We start from the raw sequence: 19475 nt of genomic DNA, 5'->3' as shown, positions 1-19475 counted from the left end.
TTTTAACCCTTTGTCAGCCAGTCCTCTTTCAGAACATTGTGCAGAGCATGAGAAATCTTTTTGTTGTCTGTCCCCACTGCCCAGGAAGCCTGGGGCTCAGGACTGTGGATGATTGAAGAATCCCCTTTCTGGCAGAGGATGGGAGCAATGATGGTAAACACCTAGGAAGTGCTTGGCACTGAGTTTGATAGGGAACAAGGGGAGAGTGTTTCTTGTTATCTATTCTGTTTTCTGATGTTCTAAAATTCCCACTTTATAAAAATAATCAAAGTGTGGTTTTCGTCAAGAGAGAAGAGGCAGCTGTAATTCTGGCTGTCAAATTGATAGACAGAAACAGATGTTGTAAGGAAATGGAGAAGAGGGAGAGACAAGAAAAATGAGACAAGGAAAGACCTGGGAGATGGATAATATGTGGGTTTGGGAAATGGAAATGGAGATTGAGATAGAGACCAAACTGAGATGAAGTCGCTGGAATTCTGAGAGGTGTAAACTGAGAAACACCTAGACAGGTGTGTTGGGGGTCCCCAAGACAACTCTCAGGTTTAGAGACTTACTAGAAGGGCTCACAGAACTCAGAAAGGCTGTCATAATCATGTTTATGGTATGTTACAGTGAAAGGCTAGAGATTAAAATCAGCAAAGGTAAAAGGTGCACAGGGCAGAGTCCAGGAGAGACCAGGCACAAGCTTCCAGTGGTCTCTCCCAGTGGAGTCATAGGACAGTACTTATTTCTTTCCAGTACGTCATGTGATGACATGCATGGAGTATGGCCAATCAGGGAGCTCACCTGAGCCTCGGTGTCCAGGGTTTTCACTGGGGGTCAGTCACTTAGGCATGAAGAACCCAGGGACCATTATTCTGTCTACCACACTGTACAATGGAAAGTTAGAAAGAAAAAGGTATAGACTCCTGGTACCTGCAATGACATGATGAAACTCTAGAGCATTTTACTGAGTGAAAGAAGCCGGGTCAGAAAAAAAAAATTCCTCATACTGTATGTTTCCATCAGTATGAAGTTCTAGGAAATACAAAGTAATCTACAGTGTCAGGAAGATTAGTGGTTTCCTGAAAATGAAGGTGGAGGGAGTGAGAGATAGATTACAAAAAGCCACAGAGAAACTTCTGGGTATTATGGAAATGTTAGCTAAATTGACTGTAGTGATGGTTTCACATACATATTTCTTTTTTTTTTTTTTATTTCTTTATTTAATTAATTTATTTTTGGCTGCATTGGGTCTTTGTTGCTGCGTGCGGGCTTTCTCTAGTTGCAGCGAGCGGGGGCTACTCTTCATTGCGGTGCGCGGGCTTCTCACTGCAGTGGTTTCTCTTGTTGCGGAGCATGGGCTCTAGGCGCACAGGCTCAGTAGTTGTGGCTCGCGGGCTCAGTAGGTGTGGCTCGCGGGCTCTAGAGCGCAGGCTCAGTATGGTGCACGGGCTTTGTTGCTCCGCGGCATGTGAGATCTTCCTGGACCAGGGCTCGAACCCATGTCCCCTGCATTGGCAGGTGGATTCGTAACCACTGCGCCACCAGGGAAGCCCCAGCGCTTCATATCTTAATCTGTTCAGGTTATTGTGAAATGCTTAGAACAGCCCCTGGTACCAGACAATGGCTTGATGAGTGTTGGCTATTATTATTATTATTGCTGGTGGTGGTGTTTTCCGCCAGCCTTTGAGAGGCCCTCTCCTTGATGCATCCTCCAGAGTTTTCCTCCCAGTCTCCCCGTGGTGCTTACTGCCACCTCCTGTGTCTCAAATTCCACAGTGCCGAAAGTTCTGGTGAGCCAGTCTAGCCAGGATCGGACACCTGTGTGGACCTGCTGCTGATAATTCACAACATCCTGCCTCAGAAGCCACTGTGCCCACAGCTGAGAGCCTCGGCATGGATTGCTAACATCTGACTGGCTCTGGGCTTCCTATGGGTGCTGGCAGGCTGGTGGTTGGCCACAGCTTTCCCTCCTTGGGGTGTGGTGGCTACAGCCCCCTACTCAGTCCTGTCCCTCCAGATGGGGTCAGCTCTGAACGATCCTAGGGACTTGGGGGTCACAAAACCGTGAGTCTATATGCCACTTGGTCACAATCCTTTTCTGCTTTCCCTTTCCATTGTGTAAATTTTAAGCCTCTCAGGGCTACTTAAAACAACAACAATCTGGGACTTCCCTGGTGGTCCAGTGGGTGAGACTCCTGTGCTTGCAATGCAGGGGACCCGGGTTCGATCCCTGACCGGGGAACTAGATCCCGCACGCGTGCTGCAAACTAAGAGTTCGTGTGCCGCAACTAAGACCCGGCGCAGCCAAAATAAATAAATAAATAAATAAATAAATAAATAAATATTAAAAGAAAAAATCTTTTATTGAAATATAGGACACAGACAGAAAAGTTCACAAACCATAAAGGGGCAGCGTAATGAATTTTCACAGCTGAATGTCTCTGTGGGACCAACATCCTGATCAAGAAAAAGAATGTTTCTAGCCCCCAGATTCCTCTCTGCCCCAGTGCCCCTTACAATTTCTACCCCTCAAAAATTACCTCTATCCTGACTTATGACACCAAAGCCTAGTTTTGTCTGCTGTTGACCTCATGTAAACAGAATTATACAGTATGTACACATTAGTGTCTGGCTTCTTTCATGCAGCGGAATCACTCTGAGATTCAGCCATGTTGTTTGTTGCATGTATTAGTTTTTTTCTTTTCTTTTCTTTTCTTTTGGCCACCCTGTGTGGCATGCAGGATCTTAGTTCCCTGACCAGGGATCGAACCCGCACGCCCTGCATTGGGAGCATGAAGTCTTAACCATTGGACCGCCAGGGAAGTCCCCTAGTTTTTTAAATATTAGTTTTTGCATTCTTCTCTGCTGCTATATAGTATTCCATTGTATGAATGTACAATGTATTTATCCATTCTACAGCTGATTGGATACTTTTAGGTTGGATTCCAGTTGTTGGTTATTATGAATAAAGCTTCTATGAACATTCTAGTACATTATTTTGCTGGACACATGTTGGGTTCTCTATCAGGTAAATACCTAATAGTGGGATTGCTGGGTCATAGGTTAGGTGTGTATTTAGTTTTAGTAGATGCCATCTTTCTTAAATTAAAGCAGCCCTTCCTGATGCTGTTTGTGACTTCTAATTGTCCTCTAGGATGTATTTTCCCATTTGTCCACTGGAATAGAGTTTTAACAGGACACGGGAACATACAGCTCAAGACCAGGTTTTTCAGCCTCCCTTGCAGTTAGGGTGGTCAGGTGACCATGTTTCAGGCAATGGGCTGTGAATGGGAGGCCAAGGTACCACTTCTGAGTCTCATCCTTAAAAGGTTTGGGCATCTGTGCCCCATCTTCTTTTTTCCCTTTCTGCTTGGATGTGGTGAGAGCCGGCACAGCCACCTTAGACCCCACAGTGGAAGCCATGAGTTACACTGGTTTGTGAGAGAGAAATGAACTTAAGGGGAATAGTCAGAGATGGGTCTCCCGGTCAAATTGTGTGTGTGCCCTGGCATGGAGCGCTGTCTGGAAAGGGCATCTCTTTATAATTCACAAAGTTTCTGGCTGGGCTAATGGTGGCTCCAGAGCAGTGCTATCCTATAGAAATATATATTTTAAATTTATTTATTTTATTTATTTATTTTTGGCTGTGTTGGGTCTTTGTTGCTGTGCTCCAGCTTTCTGTAGTTGCGGCGAGCGGGGGCCACTCTTTGTTGCGGTGCGCGGGCTTCTCATTGCAGTGGTTTCTCTTGCTGTGGAGCACGGGCTCTAGGCGCGCAGACTTCAGTAGTTGCAGCATGTGGGCTCAGTAGTTGTGGCTCACAGGCTCTAGAGTGCAGTCTCAGTAGTTGTGGCGCACAGGCTTAGTTGCTCCACGGCATGTGGGATCTTCCTGGACCAGGGCTCGAACCCATGTCCCCTGCATTGGCAGGCGGATTCTTAACCACTGCGCCACCAGGGAAGTCCCTATCCTACAGAAATATAATGTAAGCCATAAATGCAAGCCTCATAGGTAATGTTAATTTTTCAAGTGGCTGTGTTAGAAAAGTAAAAAGAAACAAATGAAATAATAACATATTTAATAATATAATTATATATTAGATTAATATCAACAATATCAACATATATTAATATATTATAGTCACAGTAAGATGTTAATATTATAACATAATGTTTTAAAAATTAAAAAAAATTATTTAAAAATTTTTTATTGGAGTGTAGTTGATTTACAATGTTGTGTTAGTTTCAGGTGTACAGTAAAGTGAATCAGTTATACATATACATCTATCCACTATTTTTTAGATTATTTTCCCATATAGGTCATTACAGAGTACTGAGTAGAGTTCCCTGTGCTATACAATAGGTTCCCATTAGTTATCTATTTTATATAATGATCTAAAATATGTAACAATAACAATAATATATAGTTGACCCTTGAGCAACATGGGTTTGAACTGGGCAGATCCATTTACATGCGGGTTTTTTTCCAATAGATATAGTACCTGTACTTTACTTTTACAGATTTTTAAATTAACTAAGTGTGGGGAAAAGTTTGTGTTCGATTAGAGATCACAATATGTGGAATCAAAAGAATTAGAGTTTGAGTCCTCATTCTATCTCAACTGTTTCCACTTCCTGCCCTTGGGTGAGTCATTTATCAATTCCTTTGTTTTTGAGGCAGAGAGAGCAGTACTAGGGTTTTCGACCACATGGGGGTCAGTGCCCCTAACCTCCACTTTCTTCAGGCGTCAACTGTAATTAATAATATATTATACTTAACACAATTTCTCCAAAATTTTATTATTTGAACACGTAATACAATATAAAAATTGTTGAGATGTTTTACAATCTTTTTTTTTTTTTCCAGTAAGTCTTGGAAATCTGGTGTGTGTGTTATACTCAGGGAGGGCACATCTCAAGTTGGACTCACCACATTTCAGTTACTCAGTAGCTGCATGTGGCTGGTGGCCTGCTCTATTGAGCCGCCCAGGTCGGGTCTTGAGGAAGAGGATGAAGAGACACCAGCATAAAGGTTGCTAATACTGAGAACGATGTATGCACCCCCTCTGCCCTGCAATTCCATTTCTAGAGAGTTATCTGCAATAAGTCCTCATACACGGGCACCAGGATGTATGTGCAAGGGTGCTCACTGTGATATGGACAAAAATATTGGAAACAACCTAAAGTTCCACCAACAGGGAAGTGATCAAATAAACAGGTTTCAAACTAACAGTGGACTTACGATGCTGTTACAAAAGCACGAGGTGTTTAAATGTACTTACAAAAACATTATTCTGAAAAAATAGTGATAAAAACACAGTATTCGAACAATTGATGAAACGTGAATGAGGATGGTGGCTTACATAAGGTGTTATCACATTTCCTTTCTGCTTTTACTATCCCAGCCACTTCCCTTTAAATTTGAAATTACATCAACATAAAAAGTTATAAGAATTATTCTGAGAGGCAGTTCATAACTTCGCTAAAGGTCCAGGACATAGAAAATGTTAAGAACTCAAGATCTGAAGGCAATGCACAACTTTGGTCCAAAAGTCTTTAAAAAATCAAGAGGGTGTGACCTTGCATCCTGAGTCTCCCGCAGCTCAGTGGCCCTCTTTTTTTTTTTTTTTTTTTAATTACTTAATTTTTGGCTGCGTTGGGTCTTCGTTGCTGCGTCCCGGTTTTCTCTACTTGGGGGCGAGTAGGGGCTACTCTTCGTTGTGGTTCGTGGGCTTCTCGTTGCGGTGGCTTACCTTTGTTGCGAAGCACAGGCTCTAGGCGCGTGGGCTCAGTAGCTGTGGCGCACGGGCTTAGTTGCTCCGCGGCATGTGGGATCTTCCCGGCCCAGGGCTGGAACCTGTGTGTCCTGCATTGGTAGACGGATTCTTAGCCACTGCGCCACCAGGGAAGTCCCTCAGACGCCCTCTTGAGGTCAGGGTTGGTATAACAACCACGCATTCTTACCAGCACCAAATCCCCACAACTAGACCTTCAAAATCCTCCCCGAGTCACGTCCACAACACATGGCTTCGTTTAGTAGAACAGAAACTTGCCGAACATCGTGCACTCACATATCCATTCCCAAACACAAACGCCACATTTGTAAAAGTCTGGGTGAATACACTCCAAACTGCTAATAGGAGTTTCAGAAGGTTAGCAGTCAGGGGATTTTTCAATGCTTTTTTTGGGAGGTGGGGGTGAGGAGGGCATTTCTGGATTGTTCAAATGTTTACAAGGTGCATGGATCATCTTTGCAATAAAAAGAAAGCTAGATCTTCACAAATTGAAGCTTGCTGGAGAAAAATACTATTTGTGGAGGAATGATGTGGGTGGTCTACAGGAGAGTTGCAGACAAGCATGGGAAAAATGAACCTGTTTCTGCACCCGTCGTAATAATCATGCTCATTGTGATAGACTGAAGAATGGTTCCCAGTGATGTCTGCATCCTAATTCCTGGAACCCAGGGCATGACTTTATATAGGAAAAAGGACTTTGCAGGTAAATTAAGGATCTTGAAATGGGAGATTATCCTGGATTATCTAGGGGGTCCTTAAATGTAATCACAAGGGTCCTTAAATGAGGGAGGCAGAGGGAGATTTGAGACACACAGTAGGAGGGAAGGAGATGTGACCGTAGAGGCAGTGATTGGAGTGATGTGGCCACGAGCCAAGGAATGCTGGCGGAGACCAGAACTTGAAGAGGCAGGAACAGATTCTGCTCTGGAGCCTACAGAGGAAGTGTGGCCTTGGCAACATTTTGATTTCGGATTTCTGGCCTCTAGAACTGTGAAAGGATACATTTTTGTTGTTTTAAGCTACTCAGTTTATGGCGATTTGTTACAGCAGCAATAAGAAACTAAATCAGGTAGGATCCTTCCCTGCCCCAGACTCCAGCATGTTTCCACAAGAACCCAGAATGGGGCTGGAAAGGATGGTGGTGGCTCTGGGGGTGGGGGTGCGTGCGAACTTCAAAACTCTAGGGAGGAAGACGGAACAGTCCCCAAGTGCTGGGCCACCTCCACAGACCTGCTTTGCCTCTCTGGGCCTCAATGGAACCTGGTTGGGAGGCTGGGTCTCACAATCTCTGTTTCCCAGGTTTAAGCCAGTTGGACCCCTGAGATTTTCCACTGCCACCTGGGGCCATAGAAGGAAAGGGAGAGATCATCTCAAATGGGGCAAACCAAGGCCTGTAGAGGGGCCGAGCCTAGATGGGGTGGGGGTCTCTTTCATTTGGCTTCCTCCCTCCTGGGACCTGGAACTTCCTCAGGTTTCGGAGCCCCTGCCTCCTTACTGTGGCTGGGAGGAGGTGATCGGGGCTCTCTGGGTGTGTGCCCCGCGGAAGGAGCCCTAGACCAATGAGAACCCCAGAGGGGAAGGACGGGTCATTTCCTTTCCGCCTATCTGCAGACTCACTTGGGGCTTTAAAAACCACAGCCCTCAGGCGGGAGGGAACCTTTGATCAGCGGAGAACCTGGGAGAGACCTGAATATGGTGAGTCTTGGCGGAGGGAGTGGGGGGCAGACACCCTCTACCTGCGCGCTCTCCCTTCTGGGCGCCGGCTGCTCGCCCCACTCGCCCCTTCTTGCTACCTCTCCCCCTTTCCTTCCTCTTCCTCCCTGCCCTCGATCTCCAGCCCCCCCCTTCTCCCCTCTCCCTCATCTCAGACTCTCCCACTCCAGGTCTGGGAGGCAGCTAAAGAGTTGGATTGTCAAGGGATTATTGGGCCCACGATTAGCTTCGACTTCTTTTTCTTTCTGTTAAATAGCTCCAAATCCCTAAAGGGTATTCCGTGAAACTCCCTTCCCTCCCCAGAGCTTCAGATTCATTGTAGCCTCCCCCAGAGGCAACGGTGGGCACCAGTTTGTGGTGGATCCTTCTGGAAACAGTCTACAGGTGCTCCAGGGCAGCGTAGGGAAAGAAGTAAAGAGTAGTTTGACATGAGGGTCATACTGAAATGGGGTTCAAACTCTGCCTTTCCTGTGTAATAGCGGGCGAGACCCGTCTTTCTGAACCTCCTTCTCCTTATAGCGAAGATGGGGATAGTAACCCTACAGAGCGGAATCTACATCATAGGGTCGTGGAGAGAATTAAATGAGGTAATACACAGAAAGCTCTTACAGCAGTGCCTGGCATACAGTTGGTCCTCAATGCTTGTGACGTGTCTATCCTTTCTCCGCCACCCACCCTATAAAGGGAAGTCTCTTTTACACATTATCCTACGTCTTTTTTTTTTTCTTTCATGAATAACATAGTATATTATTGCGCGGCATTTATTGAGCGCTTACTGCATGCCAGGCACTGTGCTAGGCACTTGACATTTACGAATTTTGACTTAAACAATCTGTGAGGAAGGTATCATCCCCATGTATTTCAGGGAAATTGCCTCTTTCCTTTTATCAGCTGTGTGATATGCCAGTGGGAGTTTCCATCTCTTATCAAAGGAGATTTAGGCTGTCCAATACTTTGTCTTTAAAACCAAAATTAGGGAATTCCCTGGTGGTCCAGTGGTTAAACCTTGGTGCTTTCACTGCCGAGGGCTGGTGTTAGATCCCTGGTCAGGGAGCTAAGATCCCACAAACCGTGTGGCAAAACCAAACCAAACCAAACCAAAACCCAAATTACATCTTTGGACCCACATCTGGGTTTCCAGAACTGCAAATGCTGAATCCAAGGCATGGGAAATTTTTATTTTAACAGATATTGACAAAACTTGTACCAATTTACATTCCTCATCTACAGAGCATGAGAGTATCTACTTGTCTAGACCCCCATCTGCATAGTTATATGGAACTTTTTTATTTTTGCCAACCTGAAAGGCAGTTCATTGCATCCTCAAAGGATCTGAAGGCTTGTGTTTTTCTCGTGGTTTTTAAAACGCAAGTGCTTATGTTTCTTCGTGCTCAGGGATGTTGAGTCACAAAGATTGCAAATTCAAGAAGATAAATCTGAGTCGAGATGCTCACCTCCACCCTTGTATCCCATGTCTCAGAGGATGCTATAATGGTTTCAAGTGGTTCTGTGTGTGGATTGTTTAAAGACGTTGTGTCCATGTAGGAACAGGGAGAGGGGTGTTCCGGAAAAAAGCAGACTGTGCCTTCTGCGTATTTTCCAGCTCTGACAGCATTCCTATGTGAGTCTGTTATTTCCACTGTAATGGAGGGGACAGTTGGCAGGACTTTCCTGCTGTGAGGATGGTGAGACTGAAGCCCAGTGAGGGAGGGAAGGGGCTGGGGCAGAGTTTACCACCCACCAGCTGCTTGACTGTAGCCATGTCATGCCTCTTTTTTTAATATTTATTTATTTATTATTTATTTATTTATTTAGCTGTGCTGGGTCTTAGTTGTGTCATGCATGCTGGATCTAGTTCCCTGATCGGAGATCGAACCCAGGCACCCTGCATTGGGAGCACGGAGTCTTAACCACGGGACCACCAGCGAAGTCCCCTGTCATGCCTCTTAAGTCTTTCCACTTTTCTTCCTCCCCCGGGCATCACCCCCATTGAAGCCCCCATCTTCGCTAACCTGGGTCCCTGCCTCTGCCTCCTCTCTGGTCCTCTTGCCTCTAGTCTTACCTCCTCACAGCAGCCAGAGGGATCTTTCTAAAGAGGAACTCTCATCTAGTCCCTCTGCAGCTACAAGACCATCCATGGCTCCCCATTACCCCAGGATAAAATACATATCCTTTAACATGGCATCTTTGGCTCCTCCAACCTCGTCTTGGCTACCTGCCAGCCACGCTGATGTTCGTTCATTTTTCTGGTGTGTGGACACTCTCTCCGTGTTACCTTGTGGCCTTTTGCCTTGAATGCATGCCCCTCACTCTCAACACACTTGAGGTCTGGTAGCCTCTCAGAGAGGGCTCTGGAGTTGGACTCTGAGAAGTTCTCTCCTACCTCTGCCACTTGCTAACTGCGAGGACTAGGAAAGGTCTCTTAAGCTCTCTACAGAGAGAGCCTCAGTCTTCTCATCTGTAACATGGGTGTTGCAATGGCAACAATGCTCATAGGGTCGTCCTGTGGATTAAATGAGATGATACATGGAACTCCCCTGGCGGTCCAGTGGTTAAGACTCCGCGCTTCCACCGCAAGGTGCGCAGGTTCAATTCCTAGATGGGGAGCTAAGAACCCGCCTGCCACATGGCCTAAATAAATAAATAAATAAGCGAGCTGTTATGTGAAAAGGACTTAGAACAGAGCTTGGCAATTCTGAATTCTTTTCTCGTAAGCATCTTCTTCACCCCGTTCTCCTCCGATCCATTCATGACTCCTCACTGCCACCACCGTAGTGCAAGGCACCATCATCCCTCACCGCAGCTAGACAATCCCAACCTCCTTTTCTTGTCAGCTTCTGATCGGGAGCCCTTTCTCCACACAACAGACAAGGGCTCTTGAAATGAGCCTGTGAACTTAGGAACAATAAGAGTACCCTGCCCTTGGGGTTGTTGTGGCATAAATACTGTGCTTAGGGAATTGACGAACTAACACCTGGGAAGCACGGAGAACAGCGCCCGGCACTTAGGAATCACTTAGGAGCCCCAGACCTGTGCTGTCCGAGACGGTAGCCACCAGCCACATGTGGCTGGTGAAATTTAATTAAAATGACAGAAAAGTAAAAGTTCACTTCCCAGACGCATCTGCCACGTTTCATGCACTCAACAGCCACAGGTGACTGGTGGCTTCCATCTTGGATGGTGCACATCTGGAACATTTCCATCAGTACAGAAAGTTCTGTTGAATGGTGCTGCGGTTTTATTTCACCAAGACCCTTCTCCTGGTCCCACACCAGGCTGGATTCTCTATTGAACACACTCAGTTCCCATCCCTGGGGATTAATTTCTCTCTCCCAGTAGACCATAACCTCTCCAAGGGCAGGTGCCAGGTATGTCAGGAACAAATCCCCTAGCCTGTTAATATTTGTGCAATGAAGAAATATTATTAGAATCTTTCCTAGACTCCTAGAATGGTAGAACCATGAATTCTTTTGTATAGTCTATATAACATCCATTTTGGGGGGAAAGGGCGGTGCATTCACTGGTATGGCTCTACATAAAAGAAGAACAAAAGCATATATGGTAAAAGCTTCCTTCCAATGCTTGCCCTCCAACCCACTACTTCCCCTCCCCAGGGGGAATCACTGTTACAGATTTCCTCTGCCTGCTTCTGGAACTAGTCTGTGCATACAGAAGCAAGCACACACACACACACACACACACACATACACACACACACACACACACACACGGAGAGATAGAATGATAGAGACAGAGGGGAGGGAGGGGGAGGAAGGAAGGGAGAGAGAGAGGAAAACTGAGAGAGAGAGAGAGAGAGATTCCTCTTTTGTAGGTAGCGTGCTTCACGCACTGTTCAGTTCCTGCTTTTTCTATTTCACCCTAGATCTTGGAGCTCTTTCCACACACATCCTTACGTAAACTTCCTCATTCTTTTGACGGTTGCATAGTATTCTTTTGCCTGGATGTGCCATCATTAATTTAGTCAGTCCCCTCTTGCTGGATGCTTCGGCTATTTCCATTCTTTGTAGGGATGCTGCAATGGCAGAACTTTGCAAGCCTTTTTTATCGGGAGCATCCTAGAAATCACAAAGGGTTAGAATCAGCATCTTTTTTCTGCACTTGTGAAGTCAGTGAGAGGAAAGGGCCTCGTGAGTTCATTCCAGAAAAGGAGCTTGTCAGCTGATGAGAGGGGTAATGGTGGGCATGAGAGCAGGGGGTGGGGAGGCTCCCGTTTTTGGGGTCTGGGTTATTCTGCAGCTAAGCATGGCCGAGAGCTTGTGAAACGAGCAGGGACAAAAGTTAGCTTCATGTATCATGTCTGAGGTGGACATTTAAAATATTTAACATCCTGCTAAGGTGCAGAGCCCCCCCTGAGCAGGGTCTGGGGCCTCTTGCCATGCCTGGCATTAACCCTTTCGTGATCCGAGCATGGGAACTGGGAGTGGGGGTCCCAAAGTAGAAAATGGGAGGCCAGGGTGCTGGGGGTGGGGATGGTACAGGTGGGTGGCTCAGGGCAGGGGCTCGTTATCAATGGAAATAATTCAACAATTTTAACTTTTTTGAAACGTTTTCACACTTATAGAAAAATTACAAGAATAATACAAAGAACTTCCATATACTCTTTAACCAGATTCTCCAAGTTTGCTTTGTCTATCTATCTATCTATCTATCTATCTATCTATCTATCTATCTATCTATCTATCTATCTATCTATCATCTACTGTCTTTTTGTCCTTAACCAGTTGAGAGTAAGTTGCAGACATCATGTCCTTTGCCCCCCACATGTCTCGGTGTCTCCTTCTCAAGAACAAGGACATTCATTTACACGAGCACAGCACAATGATCTATGTCAGGAAATGTACTGTTTGGTGAGATACTATTATCTATATCCAAACGGTGCAATACTAGATAATATTCAAACTTGCTCAATTGTCCAAATAATGCCCTTTAGAGTGAATTTGTTTTTCCTGCTCCAGACTCCGGTCCAGGACGTCACATTACATTTGGTTGTCCTGGCTCTTTAGTCCCCATTCATCTGGAACAGTCCTTTGGTCCTTTCTTGTCTTTATGACACTGGCATTTTAATTTTAATTCCGTATAACTCACGTAACATACAATTCACCATTTTTTAAATTAATTAATTTATTTATATTAATTATTATTGGAGTATGGTTGCTTTGCAATGTTGTGTTAGCCTCTACTGCACAACAAAATGAATCAGCCACACACACTAATTCACCATTTTAAAGTGTACCATTCAGCGACATTTAGTACATTCAAGATGTTGTCGGGCTTCCCTGGTGGCGCAGTGGTTGAGAATCTGCCTGCCAATGCAGGGGACACGGGTTCAAGCCCTGGTCTGGGAAGGTCCCACATGCCGCGGAGCAGCTGGGCCCGTGAGCCACAATTACTGAGCCTGCGCGTCTGGAGCCTGTGCTCCGCAACAAGAGAGGCCGCGATGGTGAGAGGCCCGCGCACCGCGATGAAGAGTGGCCCCTGCTTGTCGCAACTAGAGAAAGCCCTCGCACAGAAACGAAGACCCAGCACAGCCAAAAATAAATAAATAAATAAATAAATAAATAAATAAATAAACCCAAAGTTAAAAAAAAAAAAAAAAAGCTTACACTTAAAAAAAAAAAAAAAAAGTCTAAGTTATAAAAAAAAAAAAAAAAAAAAAAAAAAAAAGATGTTGTCCCATCACTATCTTTATTTATTTCCAGAACCTTTTAATCACCCTCAAAAAAACCCTGTACCCATTAAGCACTCCCTCCCTGATTCCCTTCCCCCAGTCCCTGGCAATGACTAGCACATTCCCCATCTCTATGGATTTGCCTATTCTGGACGCCTCATGTAAATGGAATCATACAATATGTGACCTTTCGTGTCTGACTTCTTTCACTCAGCATAATGTTTACAAGCTTCATCCACGTTGTAGCTTGTATCAATACTTCATCCCTTTTTATGGCTAAATAATATTCCACGGCATGGGTATAGCTACCCTGTTCATCCACTCATCAGCTGACAATGACATTTTCCCTCTGAATAATTTAATCACTACTATGGCTCTACCAGCAAGTACCCTGGACCATCAGCCCGACTGACCCAGCTGACCTTAGGGTAACATAAAGGAGCTAGAAATAAAAAACAGTTGTTCAGAGAAAGATCTGAGCTCTTCAATAATTGTAAGATCGATAAATAATAAGAGCATTGCCATTTCTCATCTCCCTATTGTGTACCAGGCATTTTGCCAGGTGCTTGAACATTTTTCATCTTATTTAATCCGCGAGCTGGGTGTTTAGTGGGTATCAACCTCAGCCTGCAAATTTAGGTGCCCTCAGAATCCAGCTCTTATTATTTCTATAATAATGATTTCTATTTTTCTCTATCTCCTTTCCCTGGGTTGGTGACAAAGTCACCTTCAGGGGTGGGCTCCAAGGGCCACAGACCTCACCCCTCAAGTGTCCTTACCCCATTGACAGCCCCCCTGGAGATGCCCAGGGGCAGCCTGCCTGGGTTTGCATCCCAATCTAGACAGAGTTGAATTCCCATCTATGTGACTGGAACAGGCTACTTGATCTTCTGGTGCCTCTGTTTTCTCATCAATAAAATGGACATATTAATAGAACCTACTTGTAGGGTCATGGTCAGGATTGAAAGAGTTAATGCTGTGCTTGGAGCATAGTAGATGCTCAATCAATACTGTCTACTTTAGTATGATCATTCCGTGTCCTGCATGGGGATTTTTCTGCTGTGTCTGGTGCCTCTGGGTTACAGTTTTGCATCCAAGGCTGTTTGCAGCTCAGCTGCTACCCTTTCTCTCTTGGGGCGGTATGACACTTCCAGGCAGCTCTGTCTGGGGAAGAAGTGCTCAAGACTTTTCTGTTCTTTATTTTATTATGGAAAATTTCAAACACACAAAAATAGAGAGAATAATATTGTGAATGTCCAATGTACCCATCACCCAGCCTCCAGCAGTTATCAACACTTTGCCATTCTAAGTCATCTTTGGTCCTCCCTTCCTCCCTTCCTTCTTCCTTCCTCTCTCCTTCCCTCTAGCTATTTTTTTTCTGGAGTGTTTTAAAGCAAATCCAAAACATCCTATTTCACTTGCTAAGTATCTCTATCAGAAATAGCCTTCCCCCACTTTTTGAAAACATAAGCACAGTATCATATCACCCTCAACAAAATTAGCAATAATTCCTTACTATCGTCAAATATTCAGTCCATTTTTAAATCTCCCAGATGGTCTCTAAAATATCTTCTTTCCCATATGATTATTCCAATTGGATCCAACCAAGGTCTCCATTTTGCCTTTGGTTGATATGCTTCTTAAATCTCTTTTAATCCATGACACTTCCTGTTCCTTCCCCTGCCCCCTTTTTTTAAATCTTTTGGCCGCGCTGCACGACATGTAGGATCTTAGTTCCCCAACCAGGGATTGAACCTGGGCTCCCTGCATTGGAAGCGGGGAGTCTTAGCCACTAGACCGCCAGAGAAGTCCCTCCCCTTCCTTTTTAAAAATGCCATTTATCTGTGAGAGTAACAAGACCATTTGTCCTGTAGAGTTTCCTGAGTTCTGATTGGGCTGATTTTGTCCCTGTGGTGTTATTTATCGTGTTCCTCTCTCCTCTGCTTTTCCTGTAAACTGGTAGTTTTAGATCTAGAATCTTGATTAGATTTACCTTCATTTTTTTTTTTTTTTTGCAAAAATTACTTCATAGGTGGTGCTGTATCCTTTCTACTGCATCACATCAGATAGAGCAAATGTCTACTTGTCTCTCTTCTCAAGGTGCTGAGGTTGGCTGGAGGGTTTGCGGTGCCAGCTCAACTTATTTATTATATTTATCAGCTTTTTACCTGATGGTTTTATTAGATGTTGTTGATTGTCATCCAGGTCCATGTTTCCTTAAGTCTATCATTCCTTCTGCAAGTATTATTTTTAGATTCTTCTCTAAAGAAGGCCCGCCCACATTGACTCTTTATTTCCCTGAAATATACTCTGTACAGAAATGGCAGGATAAGTGCTTGATTCATTCCCTTTCCAGAATAAAAATGTGACCAATGGGTTTATTTGCTTTTATTACCATTATGAACTCATAGATCTTTATTATTAATGTATTTTATTGCATCACAGTTATTATTTATTATTATTATTATTATTATATACTCAAATTGTGCCATCTTTTTGACTAGTGAGAGCTTTTTCAGGCTGTCTCTTTGATATGTCCCTATCATTATTTAAAATTTTTTCTTACTTTCTAGTGTGAGCTGTTCTGGGCTCATCTTGTATATTTTCTGTCCCAGAACAGGAATCAGCCTTTCTCCAAGGAGCCCTGGTTCCTTTGAATGCCAGGTGGTAATTAAAGACCACAATCTGTGCGCTAAGATACCCCTTGTTCTTGAACTCATATCCTTCTCTATTCCTTTCATCCCTTCTGCCCTGCCTCTAGCAAGGTACAAGTCTATTCCTTATTCTTATTTCTTATTCTTCCTCTTGCTGCCCCTAAATATCTTCTCTCTGCTCTGAGACTGAGGTTTTGGAATAATGATAGCTAAAACTGAAGGATTGCTAGGAGTTAACCAGTAATGAAATGGAGGCATGAAGCAGTAATGGAACTTGCAGAGGGCCATGTAGGCTTCAAGTAGGACAGTCGGGATCCGGATCCTAGTGTCGTGCTGAGCCATCCTGGTACCCAGGGCAGAAGGACACATGTGTGCCCCTATCTACACTTAGGAAAATAGCCTTCCATAGTTTGAACCAAGTAGAAAAAGTAAATAAAGCTGTACCAACCCCCTTCCCAAAACAACCCCTCCTAAAACCCCATGACTATATATAAAGCCCCACATTGCTTGATATGTTTGCACGCCATTGTCAACCTGCAAAAACCCGCCCAGCTGGGAATGAAAACTGTGGGCTGATCTGCAGGTTCCTCTTGCATAATAATGCAGGGTCATAAACCAAACAAACAACTGCAGCAGGTTGCCTTTACTTAAAATTAGAATTTTTTTCCACTGTGTTTTTTTTTCTTGGGGGGGGGCATTCATCTTGATTCTTTAAAATATTGCATTAAGATATTATATATCTTCACTTTGCTGTACACCTGAAACTAACACAACATTGTAAATCACCTATACTCCAATGAAAATTTAAAAAATAAGTAAATAAAATTTAGGGAATAGCTCAGAACTTGGGCTATCAGTTTTGGATTTATGTGCATATGATTATTAGCTTATTCTCCTCTAAGTATTAAAGTGCAGAATTAACTTTAAAAAAAGATATTATGTATCTTGATGACCGGTGGTCCCTGTCTACCCCGTATGCCTGAGTACATGAGGCCCTGCTGAAACACTGCTGACTCTGGGTAGCTGCTCCCAGGCAGAGCACAGAGCTGCCTCAGTGGGTGGGAGGCAGCAAAAGGGGGTGACGCTGCTGGTGGTGGTGTTGGTGGGGGAACTACCTACTCAGTAATATCATCTCGGTTTGTTGGTGACATTAAAGATGTCTAACAAGCAGTGTGTCATGGGTACTGGCCAGAGTGGATAGCGACCACAGTATTGTAGCAGGTCTAGGCTTTAACTATTCGGTTGCTAGATTCTGGGGAAGTCCAGGGACTTCAGGGGGAGGTGGCAGGATGGCACGGAGACCCATTAGCATGGAAGGGTTTTCACCACTTTAATAAGTGGTATGACACCCCAGCTGGCTCTCAGCCGGCAGCATCCCCATTTCCCCGGGAGAAACCTAAGACTTAAAGAAGTGGAGTGATGGGCTTTGAGTAGCTCTGATGGGCCCCCCTGCCACCTGTCTGCAGACTTATACCATCCCTGCTTCTCTGATTCCACCCAGGACTCCATGACTAATAGCACCCCTGATTACTACGATTATAGCAACTGGACCGATAACCCCAACATACTGGTGGATGACTCTTCCCAAGCCCGCAGGCTGCATGCTCCAGATGTGATCGCCCTGGTTATCTTTGCAGTCGTCTTCCTGGTGGGAGTGCCAGGCAACGCCCTAGTGGTCTGTGTGACGGGGTCCGAGGTCAGGCGAACCATCAATGCCATCTGGTTTCTCAACCTGGCGGTGGCTGACCTCCTCTCCTGCCTGGCGCTGCCCATCTTGTTTGCATCCATTGTCCAGCACAACCACTGGCCCTTCGGTGGCACTGCTTGTGGAATCCTGCCCTCTCTCATCCTGCTTAACATGTTTGCCAGCATCTTGCTCCTGGCCACGATCAGCGCCGACCGCTTCCTGCTGGTGTTTAATCCCATCTGGTGCCAGAACTATCGAGGGGCCCGCTTGGCCTGGGTGGCCTGCAGTGTGGCCTGGGCCTTGGCTCTGCTGCTGACCGTACCTTCCTTTGTGTTTCGTAAGGTCCATGTGGAGCACTTCCCACCCAAGGTGATGTGCGTGCTTGACTATGGTAAGGACGGTTTATATACAGAGAGGGCCGTGGCCATCATCCGGCTGGTCGTGGGCTTCCTGGGGCCGCTGGCCACACTTACAGTCTGTTACACCATCCTTCTGATCCGGGCCTGGAGCCGCAGTGCTACCCGCTCCACCAAGACTCTCAAGGTGGTGGTGGCAGTGGTGGCCAGCTTCTTTGTCTTCTGGCTGCCCTACCAGGTGACAGGGATGTTGCTGTTTTTTTTCCACAAGGCAAACTTCAAATCCGTGTCCACTTTGGATGCCCTGTGTGTCTCCATAGCTTATATCAACTGCTGTATCAACCCCATCATCTACGTGGTCGCTGCCCAGGGCTTTCATGCCCGGTTCCTCAAGTCCCTCCCCTCCAGGATCCGGGATGTGTTGGTTGAAGAGTCCGTGGGCAGGGAGAGCAAGTCCAACACGTTCTCCACGGTGGACACCCCGACCCTGAAGAGCCAGGCGGTGTAAGGGGAGACCTCTCTGGCCACCATCTTTCCGGCGCTCAACCAAACTTCCGGTCCATTCACATTGCTTATTGGATCTTGGCGAGGTGGGTGACGGTTGAGTGAATTCGCCTCCATGCCTTCCATCTTTCCCGGCCTTGTCCTTCCTCTTCCAGGCGAACCCTTCTCATCACTCGGTATTTCCAAGATTAGCACGTCCTTCTAGGGACCCGCAACCTTTCTTTCCATCCAAGGCCTTTGGAAAACAAACAGCACCCAATATACCTGGAGTCCTTCCAAAGAACAACACATTCGTGTGCAGAGAGTGTGAATACGTTAGATACATAGAACCCAGACAAACAGAAACATTCAAACCTTGAAGAAAAGAGTTCGATATTTATTTTATGGAGAGTTGGCCAAAAAAAAAAAAATTAACTGGCGTCTCAGAAGTTATTCTTGTTTAGTACAAAGCAAAAGTCCACGGACCTATCTCAGCTTTTGGAATTGAGTTGATTTAAAGAAAAACAGTAAGTTAGTATGTTACTTCACTGGGTTAAAAAAAAAAGTATTAAGTAAAAAGATGTTATATGGTTATGGCAAAAAGCAAGCAGTGAGGAAGACACCTAGGGTTGGGAAACATTGGTTGGGCCCCTCCAGGGAATGGGGTCCCAGGGGAATTTGCTGTTTTATGTTGTCAACTGCTGTTTTGTTTGCACTGAAAAAAAATTAAACATTTTCTTTTGACTTCATTTAAATTCTCATGCCGTTGGGCTGTAAGTAGTAAAACGGAGTGATCCTGGGTACCTTTGACCTGTTTCCTGCAATAGGCATGTCTTGCAAAATGACATTACAATATCACAACCAAGATGTTGACATGAATACAGGTCATTGTCGTCACTGCCAGGATCCCTCGTGACACCCTTTTCTAGCCACTCGCACTGCCTTCTACCCACCCCAGCCTTGTCCTGAACCCCTAGCAACCACGAATCCTCTCTCCATCTCTGTGATTTGGTCCTTTCAAGAATGTTATATCAATGGACTCATACATATATAACATACAAAACATGTAACCTTTGGACTTTCAAAAAAGCTAGTACGCACCAGTTGAAAAATGAA

At 45.1% G+C, this 19475-nt stretch overlaps 1 protein-coding gene across 1 annotated transcript; it reads left to right on the top strand.

The window, feature by feature from the left end:
- The first annotated feature begins 7389 nt into the window (after window positions 1-7389).
- C5AR1 (complement C5a receptor 1) lies at window positions 7390-18776 on the top strand. Its single transcript, XM_036834021.1, has 2 exons — window positions 7390-7472; window positions 17335-18776. The coding sequence occupies exons 1-2, from the start codon at window positions 7470-7472 to the stop codon at window positions 18382-18384; spliced, it is 1053 nt and encodes a 350-aa protein (XP_036689916.1). The 5' UTR covers window positions 7390-7469; the 3' UTR covers window positions 18385-18776.
- The last annotated feature ends 699 nt before the right edge of the window (window positions 18777-19475 follow it).

Source organism: Balaenoptera musculus, chromosome 19 (genome assembly GCF_009873245.2).
Source record: "Balaenoptera musculus isolate JJ_BM4_2016_0621 chromosome 19, mBalMus1.pri.v3, whole genome shotgun sequence".
Classification (NCBI taxonomy): Eukaryota; Metazoa; Chordata; class Mammalia; order Artiodactyla; family Balaenopteridae; genus Balaenoptera; species Balaenoptera musculus.
Note: the sequence above shows the minus strand (reverse complement) of the source record. Positions and strands in the feature narration are given on the sequence as shown.